This window comes from Ruditapes philippinarum, unplaced genomic scaffold (genome assembly GCF_026571515.1).
Source record: "Ruditapes philippinarum isolate M1 unplaced genomic scaffold, ASM2657151v2 ctg7098_1_1_1_1, whole genome shotgun sequence".
NCBI lineage: Eukaryota > Metazoa > Mollusca > Bivalvia > Venerida > Veneridae > Ruditapes > Ruditapes philippinarum.
The window spans coordinates 29554-46231 of record NW_026864152.1 but is presented as its reverse complement, the minus strand read 5'-3'; the positions used below and the strand labels follow the sequence as shown (position 1 = coordinate 46231).

The window sequence follows — 16678 nt, the reverse complement described above, 5'->3', positions numbered from 1 at the left end:
AGGAAAAGAAAGTCGATGTCACCATACATCATGTTAAAAATGTGACAAAATTAGAGAAATTTAACAGAACTATATTTCAAATTTTGTGATGTGACGTCATGAGTGTGTTGACGTCACAACAGAGAATTTGCGACGTTACGCTGCAAAATCAGTAAATAATACTTAAAATCACTTAAAAAGCATGAAATAAAAAGAAAATTTATTTTGTTTCACATATAAGATTGAAAAATATTTCATTTGTGAATGCCAGCTATTATATTTTCACTCATGGCTACGTCACTCGTGAAATTATTGCATCTGGTGTTCACTCAGTGAAATTATATTTCAATCTTACATGCAAAACAAACAAATATCCTCTATATGTTGGTCAAGCCTGACGTGTAATAGTTATTGCTCATAAACACATAGCATTTTGTGAAATTAAACAAATGTCTGTTGACTTGCCTTTCAAGCTTTATTCAAAAGCTTATCTTTCTGTTCATTCAATTGCATGGTCTATTATTAACAAAAACTCAACAATGTCAGTCTTCACGAAAAACTTTAAAAAAGCACAGGACATTCGGGCCAGTAAAATATCAAATCTTACTGGACCTGGTGATTTTTAGCCGGACCAAATACATAGATAGGTAATAAATTATATGGAACAGGAAAACACTTTATCATGCTTCCCTTTGATAATTTTGAAAAGAAGCATAATACGTCTTGTATTCTTGGCTTAGAAAAATCTTTAAGAACCAAATGTTTAGGCAAAATTGACTTAAAAATTGAACATGAACAACGCAATTTGCTTCAAACAAATCACTTTCATACAAAATATTTACTTAACTCAATAATCACAAATTCATAGCTAAATACTGACCATAATGAACAATGGTTTAATTTCCGTAACTGTACGGTGCAGTACGGAAAATATCCAAGAAAAAAAAATGGTGGCCTCCATTACTCAATACAATTTAGACATCTCTCCCTGTGTTTTGAACATTTAGGACAGAATTGATGGGTTTCATTTGCAAAAAAGGCAAAAAGATCAATCTTTTAGTGAACCCTGCTTCATTATTTTGATGAATTTTTCTTATAATATTTTTTCATGACAAAAAATCTACTGGTCCGTCGGACCACCAACCTTGCTATAATCACCGGACCGATGCATAATTTAGTGCAGGTGATTTAGTGGCCTCGGCCTCGGACTGGCGTTAATTTCGAAGACTGCAATGTACTTATCAATTAAAATTAAAAATATAAATATCAATCTATTTCGCTTAGACATGTAAATGTAGATGTAATCGGCCATACTGGTTAAGTTAAAGCGTTTTACAGATTGATTCCAATTTTTTTGAACGGAAAAATATATACGAACACTGACTGACAGTGCATGGGCACGATTTTGCAATGATCTGTTAAGACCTAATGTAACATGGAAAATGTAAAATATCGGATTAATGAATGATAAATATGACAGGTTCTCACTAGGACTTTAAAACATGGAGTCCATGGACTCCCAACCCTGAAAAAGTTGCAGTCCAAAAGCGCGTCGCAATCAAATATGTTTACAGATTAGTCATTCAATGCTCACAATAGCATTGCTGATATTTTTAATCTTCAAGATACTTCCAAAGTTTATAGTTATTCAAAAGAAACTCTGAACTACATATAGAGGATATTTGTTGTTTGTGTGTAAGATGAAATTTTATTTCATCGAGTGGGCTTTAAAAACAGTATTCTCACGAGTGGCGAAGCCACGAGTGAGAATACTGTTTTTAAAGTTCACGAGATGAAATAAAATTACATCTTACACAACAAACAGACAAATTTTCTTTTTATTTTATGCTTAAAAACAAGTTAAAACGAAATTTCCATAATTTTAACGTTAATATTAAAACTGTTTCCCCATTGAGAGCCCCATTTACTCGGAATTTCTCATTAAAAAAAAGAAGTCTTGAGCTGAAAAATAAGTCCGCCAATCAACATTAAATGACGGTGATATTTTATTAATTTTATTAAAAAAATATGAATGATCGCTTGTTTTGATAATAAAAACAAACAATTCTTGATAGGAGAAAAAGTCCAACCATCCATCCATATTTCTGTTACTTAGTGCGAATTTATATTAGACCTGGCTTTGTAAATTGTAAGCGGCAGCCATTTTTTAAAGTTGTGTATTTCATGGGAAGAAAATAATTGTGTAAGATTCAGAGGGATATAATTTGGATTTGTTAGTCATACACATTTTTAAAAGAAAGAAAACTTATTTGAGGATTGTAACAGACAAAAAATAAGTGTTGACAGATGTGGAAACATTCAGAAAAGGAGCTAGGAAAATGGAAAACTTGGAAACCTGCTCAAGAACGCTGGGTTGATTTAACTTGTTCTTCGAGTTATGGCTGTCAATGCTTTCAATTTTTCATAAAGCATACGGCAGTTATTGCTCGTAGGATACTTTAATATGCCCAAATGTCATCAAGAGCAGTTTTGCATGGGGAAGGAATGTATTTTTGAGACTGTCAAAATGAAACAAAAAAAACAAAATTTGGTGATTGGAATTTCATGAATTTGAATGAATAGAAGTAAGTTTTCTTCTTTTTATTACTTTTGACATTTAAGTTATTTATTAATTTCAGTTTTGCTTTTCTTTAAACAGCCTGACATTGTCAGAATTGTCAGCAAAAATAAAATTGAGGTACCACATGGGGAAAATCTTAAACAAGAGCTGTCCGTAAGACAGCGCGCTCGACTTTTTTATTGCTTGCCAATAAAAAAAGTTTTTGCAGTAAAAGGCAATACAAGAATCTCTGTATTTTTAAAGTGAACAATGGCCATGAGCATTAAGATATTTAGTGAAGAATTATTTTACTGAATTGTGTGATACCCTTGAACACTGCAGCAAAGTTTGAAATGTTTAAGTCAAAAGAGGGCTGGTAAGAAAGAAAAAAAAACTGAGTTGAGCCTTAAATAAATTTAATAGTATTAAAACCCACTTTGAGAGAATAAGGTATTTTTACGTCACTCAGAACACACTTGGTAAATGACATAATAACATAATTTTTCAAGAAATCTATGCCAAGGAAAGCAGTATATTTTTTGTACAATCAGCATAATATATAGATTTGACTTTGTATGTGAAAGTATTATAGTTACCTTATAATACAAGTAATAGATAAATTTTATCAAGCTTTTTTAGATGTTGTCAGTTGGTCACAAGTGGATCTCTTTCACACAAAAAAAAAAGTACAAAAAGAGAAAAATAACTAGTTGTTTGATACCCTTGAATATTACAGCAATGTTTATATGACATAATTTATGGTAAAGTGAACAAGTGGATAGGAATGAATTTTTTTAGATTTTTTAAGTTTTTTAGTGCTTGCCTATAATACAAAACATTGACAGTTAAGGGCCATAATTCAAATAAAATCTTTGACAGAATTACCTTCTCCTGGACATGTTTGGGAATCATGATTGTAAACAAGTATTCCAACTTTCAAATTAATATCTCAAACAGTTCAGTCAAAAAGTGGACTGGTAATAAAAACTTAACCAAGATTCTAAGTCGATAAAAGGCCTTAATTTTTAAAACAAATCCTTGACAGAGTTACCTTCTCTTGCGTACAGATGGGGGTAATGATGTGAAATAGCATTAAAAGTTTCAAAGCAATATCTCAAAGGGTTAAGGCAATAAGTGGATTTTACCCATATTCAATGTATTTTCTAAGTCAAAAAGGGGCATAATTCTGTCAAAAACCTTGACAGAGTTATGTCCTCTTGTCTGTTGATGAAGGTCGTGATGGTAAACAAGTATGGTCAGTTTCAAAGCAATACCTCCAATGGTTTTGAAATAAAGTGAGGTGGTACAAAAAACTTAACCAAGCTCAATACACTTTCTAAGTCAAAAAAGGGCCATAATTCTGTCAAAAACCTTGACAGAGTTATGTACTCTTGTCTGTAGATGGAGGTTATGATGGTGAACAAGTATGGTAAGTTTCAAAGCCATACTTGTAATACTTCTGAAATAAAGTGGGGTGGTACGAAAAACTTAACCAAGGTGTGACGCCAACGCCGACGCCGGGGCGAGTAGGATAGCTCCCCTTTTCATAGAAAAGTCGAGCTAAAAAGTAGTTTCGTCATTGAAAAGAGTGAAATTATATTTTGATAATTTTCACTGTGATATTACCAAATATAATTTTCACGGATAAATCAGTAATCCACTGAAAAGCATAAAATAAAGTATAATTATTGTTTTGTTGTTGATATTTATTATAAAATTATTTCATTATAATGCATCAACACATGGAAATCGTTGTTTTTTTTCACTTTTATACCAAATCAAATTTTATTCTGGTTAAATAAGTCCACTCTAAAGACAAAAAGTTTATATTTGTAAAAAAAACGTAAATGTTTATAAGCAGCGTTTAGCGGAATGAATAGGAAAATCGTGTACAGCTTTAAACAGTGTGTAACTAAGAGATTCATCCGATCGACAATTATTTTAGCAAATATCTTCAAAAGGGGGCAAATTGAAGATCGATATTTAAAGATTTAATGTGGAAACCGAGAATTATTGCGAAATTTTCGGGTTTCTGGCGAACGTGAAATCGCCGATGTGGGATCAAATTTCGGGTAGAATTTAAATATCAAAGAAAAGCGTATGTGTATTTTGGTTTGTTGTCCTGGCATTTCGGCACAATATCTTAAATTCTTAATAGTCTTATCAAAAGTTTTTGCAAGAATAAAACTAAAGCAAAATTGGGCCTTGAAAATGCCGAAAATATTTGACAATCATTCAAAATTACATTCATTTTTAATTTCAGAAAACAGTCTTTAAACTTGCGGCGTAAATAGTCGAGAATTTTATCCTTTTGTCGGTAAAATTTGCTAATTTCCAATCAACTGTTGATCAAAGATATAAAATTATCACCTCGTGTTATATCTGGTAATTACATGTACTGTACAGCGCATGTATACATTAGTCTGATCACTATTGCGTGAAGATGATCGTAAGCGTTATCGCTGATTGGCTAATCGCTTCACGGGTCGATGTGCATAGGACCGCCTACCTATAGGCTGTCGCATTTGTGTATTTCTGGTTGTAAACAATCGGTAATGTTTATGTGTCCCCAGGCAAAATTAAGCGTACATGGAATCCTTGCTCTGAAATATTGGCGTCCAGCTGTAATTAACATGCGTACCGGGACGCCGAAATAAGCATCCCCCGAGAACCCTGTATGAAATAGGCTACGTATAGGTCTTATAATTAGGACTAGATAAGATCTAGATTTTCTTGATTATCATTCATTGACACATATAAAATCAAACCTGCTAAGCCAAAATAGAATACGGTAAACAAACCTAATCATTTAACATTAAGTAGGCCTATGAATTTTATCTTATCGGTAAACAGATATATCTACAATTTGATCCCCCAATTTTGATAAAGCTTTTGATAAAAACGAAAGTAAGGACTGTGTCAGTGTGTGAAGACAAAATAATGAAGTATTCTACTTTAGAAGAGGAAGGGTACACTGAACTATACGTTACCTCATCGTCCCAACTTCCAGTTGCAAAAACATCTGTCTCTTGTGAGTACTGACTTTGATTTGGTTTCCATCTAATTTTTGAAATTTTTTGCGACACAAATTTTACAATCGCCGGACTGTCGTCCATTTTGAATTCACATGGCGCGTACATCCGGGTGAGTCTGGACGATTTCATAAAGCGTTTGCAAAATGTTCAATCACGCGGGATATTTGAAAACCCCCATTTGAAAAAAGTACCGTCCACAAGGACAACCGTTTCATGCTCTTATATCACTGCTGATCAAAATGAAACAATAGAATTGAAAAACTTTTATTTCAAACTACAATTTATATTATGTAATATAATGTAGGCCTAATTATGTTATTAAGATATGTTATCACAGATTTAATGTAAATCCGTGGTTCAATCACGGATTTATATTACAAGAATAATTTCATTTCACCAATCAAGGGTAATATTATATGACATATATCATCACGAGCATAAAAAAAATAAGGCATGAAACAAAATATATCAACCAACAAGTTGCTGATGATTTATGGTCCTTGTCTCCTTTTCGAATTCAGACATGGATAAATTACTTTACATTTGCAATACAAGTTTATTCCCGGCAGTGAAGGTACTGATAAGTGTGGAATTAAAGGGAAAGACAAGGTTAGAATAAAAGCTTGATTTCAGAAAAAGAATACTATAAATAATAAGGCTGCAAATTTTCTGCCGCCAAATAATAATATTAAACGAATTATTACAAAATTTAAATCGCTAAATCACCGATTTCTACAAATCAGTAAGCGCGGCCATGTTTGTGTATTGGCCGTATAAAACAGGTGCGCGTGATTTCATTTCCCCACATCTTTAGATTCATGATAAATCTAGTTGAATCGTAAGGAAATATTAATGACCAGACAATTTAATTTTCACAGGAGGTGTAGTGGAGATTTTTTATGGTTCAAAATACGTAACAATATCAAAAAAAATAAATAAAAAATAAAGAAACGTACGGCTAGCCAAAAGTTCTAGCCGTACGTGAGTCACGAACGACTAGCCAGGACGCACTGTACGTATTGTCTAGCCGTACGGCACTTTTCAAAATTATATGGAAGTCGAACGTTATAAAATTGTTGATTTTCATGCTTATCATTTGTTGTTTTATTTGTATGAATTATTAAATCATTTTTGTTAATTTTAAGCACATGGATCGAATAAAAAATGATCGGAGTGGAATAAATAAATAAAAAGAACATTGAATGAAAAAAAAAAAACAAACGGTGAAATGCAAAAATAATTATATAATTTTCAAAACAGTAGATAAATATCGAACATAAAAGCACAGTCAATCAATTAATCAGCCTTAATTAAAACCTATCCAGGGACTGACAATAGAATTTTAGAATGCCTTTCACGGAACATGCAAACTTTCCTTGATGGACAAACTTCTATACAGTACCGTCGGTAATTGTCGCAATTATCAAGAGCCTAACAACAATCATTTTCAGTGTTTGTTGTTGTTTTTTTTTTTCATATAAAAGGTGTCGAAAATTAAACTTAATGAAACAAAAAAGGATTATTATCAAAATTTTGTAAACTATTTCAATTGGTGTAAATGCAAGCAAAGGCTATTTTTTTTTTCTCGACATCTTGCGATGACAAAGATCGATATATATAGCGATCAAGGCGATTAATCTCTAAAAAGTTAACATCCAAAGACAATTAATGCTGTTTCTTGGTTAAAATCCTCGCTTAAAGTCATAAAATTGAAAGGTAAATTGTTAACAGGTCTGTCAACGTATGATGCTGCGCGTCGTAATCGTAGCCTAATATTAACTGCAGGCAAATCATTTTTATTGGCTGCTCAAAAGTCTAATTTGCATAATTTATTCACACAATTGCTGGTTTTTACTACTTATGTCTAATACTGCGCATTGTCCATTTTAATTGTTCCTAATTTGCACCAAATGCTCCTGTCACACTGTGTACTGACGATTTTTATTGCTCCTTGTATGCCTCTGTGCCGACAGACCTTTTGATCATGCACAATGTTGCCCTGATTGGTTAATCACCCTTGTCAAATATTCTAATGACGAAATAGACATCTATTTTTTTTACGCTTCATCAGTGAACTGAATGACCTTAGGGGGAATTAGGTTCCACACCTGTCAAATTATACTGTAGTAAATTACAGCACGTCATAAAATAACAACACATTTTTTTCAGTTACCAATCATCATTTTAAATATTAAGTAGATTTATGATTTATTGTTTTATTGGATTAAATTTACGGTAGTAGAAATGCGTATCTGTCGGGGAAAGGAATTTGGTAAGTAGATATATATTGGATTTAGTTGATATTTTACCGAAAAAAAGATACATGACCGGCGATGTACCCTATTTGGACAGCTTGCCTAGCGAAAATTAAGTACAAAATAAAAGGATATATCGTCAATTTGAAGAAGTTTCTCATAGTACCCAAATTAAATTTATGGTTTATCTTTGAAAATTAAGCAGTCATTGCTTAAATCATGTGGTGGGATCATCAGCAAGCTTGAATATCGGAGAAATAATAATTAATGTCGCGGCGTCTTCAATTAATTAATTAAAGCAATTCAGTTCCATATGATGTTTTCATAAATAATATATAATGTACGCAATAAAATTAATAAGTTCTTCATCAAGATATATTTCAGTTGTACCAGCGTGTACACCTATACCGGAAGTGGGTATTACACGTCACAATCTCGGTCTCGTCTGTCTCGCGAGAATGACAGAACGCCAAAATGGCGGCGCCCATGAACTTATTTCTCAAGTAAAAAATAGTGTCTTAAAACACGAATTTCTCTCTTATAGGGTTGATGTCAATAGGAAAACTGTCATGGTTCCTCTTTTTAAATGATGAATATTTATATTGGAGAGACATCAATCCATCCATTCCTATTCCTTTAAGTACTGTGTTTAAAATGAAAAGGTATCATCGGACTCAACCATAAGGACGTTTTGAATACTCGTTAAAGAACTCATAAAAGAGACAGAATCATACACTCATTTAGGTCTTGCATGTGACAACGTACCGAAGCAGGTAATGAATTGAGAGGAACACTTTTATCATTAATTAATAGTGGCATTCACACTAAGCGTCTAAAAATAATGGTCTTAATCCGATAACAACCCGAACTATCAATTTCTCAATTGGGGTCTCCCTAATTACCGACAAGAACCGTCAGGAACCGACAAGAACCGACAAGAGCCTATATATTACAAATAAACAAATACAAATGTGTTTTTATGATTGTAAAACATGCAGGGCATATATATTTTTTATATTTGATAAGGTTTTTCTTGTATTTTTATAGAAAATTAAATATATGCGTACCGACAAGAAAAATTCGAGTGCAACGCGTACTGTTACTGTTACGTTGATCGACACCGACAAGAAAGATTTGTTATTTCCAATATAATATAAATAATATAATCAGTTGCAAAAGTTGTGGTCAGAATATCTTATAAACATGTTTGTGAAACCAAAAGCCTTATTAATACGGCTGCAAATTATGGAACAGAAATACGGAAATTAGAAACATCTCATAGAATTTCTGTAAAGAACATGTAAAAGTTGCGTGGCAATAGCGTGACGGACTTTGGTTTTTAACGCAATTAAACATTAACAATGTAGAGACTATGGTAGACAACCGGAAATTACAATTCTTTGACCAATTGTGTCGCTTACCGGGAACATACCTGTTCATACAAGTTGATTCAGAGTCAACTCGTCCTCTGGTCAACTCGTCCTCTGGTCAACTCGTCACCTTTTTGGTCAACTCGTCCCTTGGACAACTCGTCCCCTGGTCAACTCGTCCCCTACATTTTATTATTATTTGTTTTTCATTTATTTAAAAAAATGAAGTCACAATCAACAACACAAATGATTAAAATTGTCACATACGAATACGAATTTTATTAAGCATAAAACAAAATACATTGCTTATAGCCAATTTACAATGATACACATGTACAGTGAGAAAAATAGCAGTTAACAATTATACACAAGTTTTCTGAAGAATACAAGTTAATATGGGAACAAATAATACTTGTACTTATCAACAATATAGTTTTTCAGAAAAAAATATCAGATTAAGATATACGTTTATGATTTGGTCAATACAAAAATTTAGCTAAGGCACATATAGTTTTATTTGAGTCTGACGACAAGATACTATCTAACTTATTCATAGTAGGCCAATGGCAGTAGTATTTTTTAAAATATTTTGTTCCAAAATCTCGGTAATTGGGACACACAAGGAGAAAGTGGTATTCACTCTCTATTTGCTTCATATTGCATGATTTACATAATCGCTGTTCTCTAGGAATGTTTTCGTATCTACCAGTTTCTATAAATAAATTATGGGAAGAAGTTCGAAATCTAGTTAAAGCAGTTCTATATTTACTTTCTTGGACATAATCTAAATACTTTTCCATTTCAAAAGAATGTTTAAATATACAATATGTTTGTAATCTTGGTGAATTATTGATAGATCGTCGCCTTATTTCCAGAGGGACGTAAGTTGCATTTAGTTACTTTCACGAAAAACGCATTTAAAGTTTTGAAATGCTGTACAGCCTTTACCTCTAGGGCTAACGAGCTGAATTTTTGAAAGGATATTTGTCATATGCTTTTAAATAAGCATGTCCACTTTCAGGCTTATCAGATAATTACTTTTCCTTATTTATTAAAAACATTTTTTTGAAATTCCCCTGAAAATGAATTTTTGTGTTATAATTTTAGTTCCAAAACGCAACTTCGAGTTACGTCCATATGGAAATAAATTTAAGTCTCAAATCATATGTTACGACTTTCTGGAATGAATAATACATTTGAATTTTCTCCAGAATCTCACAAAATAGAAAACTGTTAGTTTAATTTTTAAAAAAAATGGTTTGCTGTCACACATCCCAGTAAGACTATATCTGATGGTCTCTACCACAAAGGTTTGAATCGCAATGGGAGACGCCGCATTCTGTTACAAGTCAGATTAGAAACAGATTTGGCACAAGCACAATAATATTTGTACAGAAACAGCCAACCAAGATGACTGAAGATACTTTTGAAAAAAGCTGTAAACTTTAGGAGTTAAGGAAGAGTTTCTGTGGAGGACACAACGTTAATGGAGTTTCGTGTGAATTTAATGCTAATTTTCAAAAGTCGACCTAAACTCAATTTGTGAGTGACCTCCATAGGAAAGTCGTTCTAAACTCTATTTACGTGTGTCCTACTAGATCCTATGTGTTGTGTTGCAAAGTCCAAACGTCCATCTTCATAACAGGAGCATAGAAAAAAGTAAAAATGATTTGAACAGTTTATTTGAACAGTTAATGGAACACAAAAAATACAGCATGGCTAAGTTTGCACAGAAATATATCACTATTACATATGATTTGGAAGTTTGATAAGAAAGAAATATGCCCAATTAATTATAGTACTAGGCAAACAGTTTTTATTACTTCTTATTACAATATTCAATCAATGAGGGTATAATATTATACTGTAGGTCCACATTCATTGACGTTTTTAATGAGAGTGGTGTATTTATTAAAGCATTACTGTACTCAGGTTAAAAAGACACTGACTGACAGCTAGATATAAATCTTGCCACTAGCAAAGTATTAAAGCCCAGTTATGTCAACCATTATTTACATTGAGAATAAAAAATTCACCTGTGTCTTAGCTAAAAGCAACAACAATACATGTAGTTAACTGCTTATAAAAGAACCTTAAACATACATTCATCTCAACTGACCAAACACCTTTCAATTCACAATTTAAACTGAGTCATCACTTGACTTTCAATACCAAAAACCATAACAATAAGAATTTAAATGGTTTCTTATGCATAACAACATTGCTATTTATGATCAAATGATAACATTATGAACACCAACAGTAAACTTTATAAAAACTAAAACAACATATCATACTGTAATACAGATATCATACTTTAGAAACCCCTATCTCAATATATTATCTGATGCACATACAGACTAACAATAACCTGATATTTCTCATAACCCCAACACAGTTCTCATAACCCTAACACAGTTCTCATAACCCCAACACAGTTCTCATAACCCTAACACACTTCTCATAACCCCAACAAATTTCTCATAACCCAAACACAGTTCTCATAACCCCAACACAGATCCCATCTAAGCTTGATTTCAGTCACTGCTTTTCAATCACAAGTTTGCACCCCCTATAGAACTCCTGATCCATCGCTGGCATGTACTTTAGCATACTTGACAAATCTTTTTTCTTATTGAGTGGAATCACGGGTACTTTTCTTAATTGCAAGGTAAAAAAGACGTTATTTTATTTATATTTCGATATCAATCAAATTCATTATTAATTTTACATAAAAGAACTATTTAAAGACATTGATTTACAACATAATAGTGACGAATAGATCGAAAGTAGGGGACGAGTTGACCTTATTAGGGACGAGTTGACTCTTTTAGGACGAGTTGACCAAAAGTAGGGGACGAGTTGACCAAAAAGGTGACGAGTTGACCAGAGGACGAGTTGACCAGGGGACGAGTTGACCGGATTGCTTCATGATTGGTGCGCTATTTTCATGTTGACAAACAGAGCACATGATTGATATCCGATATATTCAGATAATTGACCAAATACGCTCAAGGGGGGGGGGGGGGCATTAATTATATTAAACTCATACATTAGATCTGGACTTTTCTGGACTTTTCCTTCCACATTTTCTTGGAAATTGACACTTCAGAATTAATGTTGTTGGGACAAAAGCAAGCACATAACGTTAACGAGTTGATAGATTAATTTCAACACGACCAGAAATAAAATTTAAGTGATATCATACGTTGTAATAAGTCGGCGTTATTATGGTCAATTTCAAGAAACAACTTAAAGATTTTATGCGTATGCTCTTTCTTGATGGTGACAATAGCTCATATATTTTCTTGCTCCACTTTTTGTTGTCTAACTCAATAAGTGTTAGTTATTTTGTGATAATATTATCATCCACCAAACGTGTTTTTGTGCGGTGAATGACATGAATATGTTCTGTCTTTGGAACTCAGTTTTAGATTCTTGCGGAATAGAAATATTTGTACATGTATATTGCCTTACTTGCATTAGGACCTTTAGACCAGATTGCTATACAGAAAATGACGATCAAATGTCGATAAATAATTCAGTTTCAAAGTGATTGTATAAGGTGATTAAATGATAGACTTAAGTGGATATACTTTTCAAGCTTTTAGCACTATATATGATAAACATACAGCGTAAAGTTTAGTTCTAACTTCTACATTTATCGTCATTAGTGATAAAATATATTGTCATTTCCTTTCAAGACTTTGGATGCGATTTCGTCATATAGGGCCTATACATGTCTTTGTTATAACTTGTAGGAATCTTGATATTTCGATTTCGAGTAAAGGTTTCTGTATGCAAGTGTTATTCTAAATGCATTGAATATTGCGATGTGGGATAAAAGAAAATATATTACCAATTTTCCATGTTATATGAAATGTATCTATTGATATATATATACTGAACGGTACTGTAAATTTACGTTTATTTTGTTGTTGAAATTATCAGTGAAGTTTTAGATACTGCAACTGCGTGATTGCTAGGTACCATGTTATATCAATATATCTATCTTTAAGGCAATTCCCTCGCGGGGACGTATGTAAACGTAGATATGTCGACTGCGCGTCAAAATCGCAAAAAAGTTAAAAAGAGTTGTTTAAAAGGAGGATAAAAGAATATTTATAATGTTAAAGACAGGGGGCTGAAAAACTAGGTTGAGGCATGTTCAATGAATGCAAGCTATGGATGCACTTTACTGCTCAGGGCTAGGGAGTAGGGCAACTGCATATGGGGTACGTAGGTGGTTCCAGTATAATTTAGCTTTATTTGAAAAAAAAAATAAACAGCTTGTATAATTTAAGGCATAATATTCATGTATGTATACTACAAAAAAAAGTATTGTATACTGTGTAAAGGCGCTTCTTTTTGGCTTGCGGCCACGGCCGCAAGACATTTGTTTTGGAAAACTTGTTCCGGTTAGGTGGTTTTCTGCTTACATTTGTTAGTGCATGATTGAACGGGAAACCAGTCTATATTTCCGCTGCAATCGTGCCAATCGCAACTTTTCGGCCCTTTCCGTCACACTTCGGATTAATTATAATAGCCGAGGTAGTTCCGATTGCATTCGTGCCGATTCGGGCGATTCCGTCATACTGCGTAATACTACGGAAATCTTACTTCGGTAATCCAAGTTTGTTTATATAAATAGGATTTCTATTTTTACTTGATTTATCGGTTTAAAGCGTAAGTAGAAGGAAGAAATAAATTATAAACGACATTGTTCCGTTTCAATTCTTTTTCAAGTCACAAAAGTTAGTTTCTTTTATAATTGTTTTTTGTCTTTATTAGTTAAGTAGAGAATGGTTACTAGTTGTAGTTGTATTCCGTCTCCAACGGTCCTGCTGACTGATTCACACAGAATATTAGTGCATGATCGAGTTATATTTAGATCTACTGAGTCTTTTTCTAAAGTAGGGTGAGGTAATCTTAAAATAGCCCATGCATATCATTAACCTTACCACGTGCTCAGCTGATCTACAGATAGTGCATACTGTGTTGTCGGTATATCTGTGATCATAGATATTTTAGGTGTAACATAGTTGATACATGCTTATTAATTAATTGGTACCACGTAACGAGGTCTTTTAGTGCATTTACTTGTCTATAAAGGTGCTATATAAATTAATTTAGCAACTGCCAAAACGAATGACACTCTCTGCGAACAAAAGTGGAACACTTGTTTCCTTTCAGTATGATATATACTGTAGATCTCCACGTGATTGATTACTTTCTTTATTAGTTTCATACAATAGAGAAAAAGGTTTCAAATCGTTCTTGACAAAAATATTCGTTTTTACAAAAAAAAGTTGTTACTGTTATCGTCAGCATATTCCTGTTCAGTTATAATCAGTGGACTTCTGGTACTTCTTTTGTCCGAATTTGCATGCATAACACTGGTGCTCAAACAAATGGACACAGGTGCTCGTCCAATCTTGGGCTTTCCCTTCCTATCCCTTTAAAAGTGTAACTTTTTTTTTCAAAAAAAAAAAAAACAACAACAAAAACTAAATAAACCCTTTATGATATACAAAATGAAATGCCGTAATTCAAAAAAAATTGTGATAGTAAATTGAAACAAAATAATTGTGATAGTAAATTGAAACAAATTTTTTTTTAAAGGTATGGGATGATGGCACAACTGAGCAAGCCTTTCCTTTTAAAAGGAAACTTTATTTACATTTGTAAAAATATTATAGTAGTAATCTTTGCAAAATTATTAGTATCCTTTGGCCTTTGTAAAAACTATTGTAGCATAAAGCCTTAGTAAATCATGATCATTTGAACGCATATAAACATTAGAAAGTAAACATCGATGATCGAAATCTGATTTTTCTTTTTCATCCAGTGATCTTTTTTGTCTTTTTGTTGTATTAAAAATTAAGATATATTATGTAGTTTTTAATCATACAAAATGTACATGCAACAGTATGTTGTAAACAGCTGATAAATTCATCGAGATCAAAATTTCCCATAAAATTAAAAAGTTTGACCACGTCATAGAACTGTCAAAAGAAAATATCAAGGACAATAGTAAAAATAAGTTATTTAAAATTAAAATCATAAGTTAATAAGTATTTCCATAAAAAACTTCCGAACATATCGGTTTTAGTTTAGCTTATCAAAATTCTATCTAGGGTACAGTCTGTTCGCCAGTTCCGACGTTTCACCGAACAAACTGTATCACAAAATTTATAAAAAGGAAGTGGCTAGTACGGGCCCGTACGGCTAGCCAAAAGTTCTAGGCGTATGTGAGTCACGTACAACTAGCCAGGACACACTGTATTGGATAGCCGTACGGCACTTTTCAAAATTATAAAGAAGTCAAAAATGCATATTTATTTTGTGTCTTAAATCTTTAAACGAGGATTTTAATCAAGTCTCCGCATTTGTCCTAGTGTGTTCACTTTAATATAGAAGCTCCGTCATTTTGTTAAAAAAAAATGAATACGAACAACCGTTGTATAATCTATTTTGATAAAAGTGTCAAAGTTGTATGTTATAAGTTATAACGTCCTTGATTTTCATGCTTATGATTTGTTGTTTTATTTGTATGAAAGATAAATTGTTAATCATTTTTGTTAATTAAGCAAATGGATTGAATGAATAACGATCGAAGGGGAATAAATAATTAAATAAATAAATAAGTAAATAAAAAAATATTGAAAAAAAAACGGTGAAAAGCAAAAATAATTTAATAATTTTCAAATACAGTAAAGATAATTTTAAATATTGAATATAAAAGCACAATCAATTAATAATCCTTAATTAAGGCTAACTTTCCTTAATGATGGACAAACTTCTATGCGGTCTGTAATTGACGCAATTATCAGAGCGTAACAACAATTATTGTCGACGTTTTTTTTATTTGAAAATTAAACTATATGAAACAAAAAAAATATATATCAAAGTTTTGTAAACTATTTCAATTGATGTTATTTGACTGCAACCAAATGCTTTTTTTTCTCAACAACATCTTGAGATGACAAAAATATATAATGTATTTGTATACTTTCTTTACTGTAGCCAACAAGAGGATTAATCTCGAACAAGTAAGCATACGAAGACAATTGCTGTGTCTTGTACAAATCCTCGCTTGAAGTCATAAAATAACATTTGCATTTTCGACTTCCTATAATTTTTAAAAATGCCGTACGGTTAGCCAATACAGTGTGTCCTGGCTAGTCGTACGTGACTCACATACGGCTAGAACTTTTGGCTAAGTACTATTGTAGATTTTTTTCTGAATGTTTTGTAAACCATTTTTTGCATAATTATACTTATCTTATGCACTGTATATATTTTTCAGCTCACAATAACTTTACTAGTATATACTTTTCCAAAATTTTCATGAAAATTATCATGAATCTGGAGATGTGCTGCTTTAAAAATATCCAACTCTTTTTTTTCTTAACAACTATTTGTTGAGACTTTTTGACATCCACAGTAATGTTGTTACCTCTAGGACAGGGGCAAATT

At 32.4% G+C, this 16678-nt stretch overlaps 1 protein-coding gene across 1 annotated transcript in view; it reads right to left on the bottom strand.

Moving 5' to 3' along the window:
• Window positions 1–5671, bottom strand: part of LOC132724579 (nucleoporin Nup43-like) — a 30283-nt gene extending 24612 nt beyond the window's left edge. The window contains exon 1 of the mRNA XM_060709457.1: window positions 5530–5671. Coding sequence (XP_060565440.1) covers window positions 5530–5655 — 126 coding nt within the window. The 5' untranslated portion in view covers window positions 5656–5671. The remainder of the gene's footprint in view (window positions 1–5529) is intronic.
• Window positions 5672–16678: the final 11007 nt, after the last annotated feature.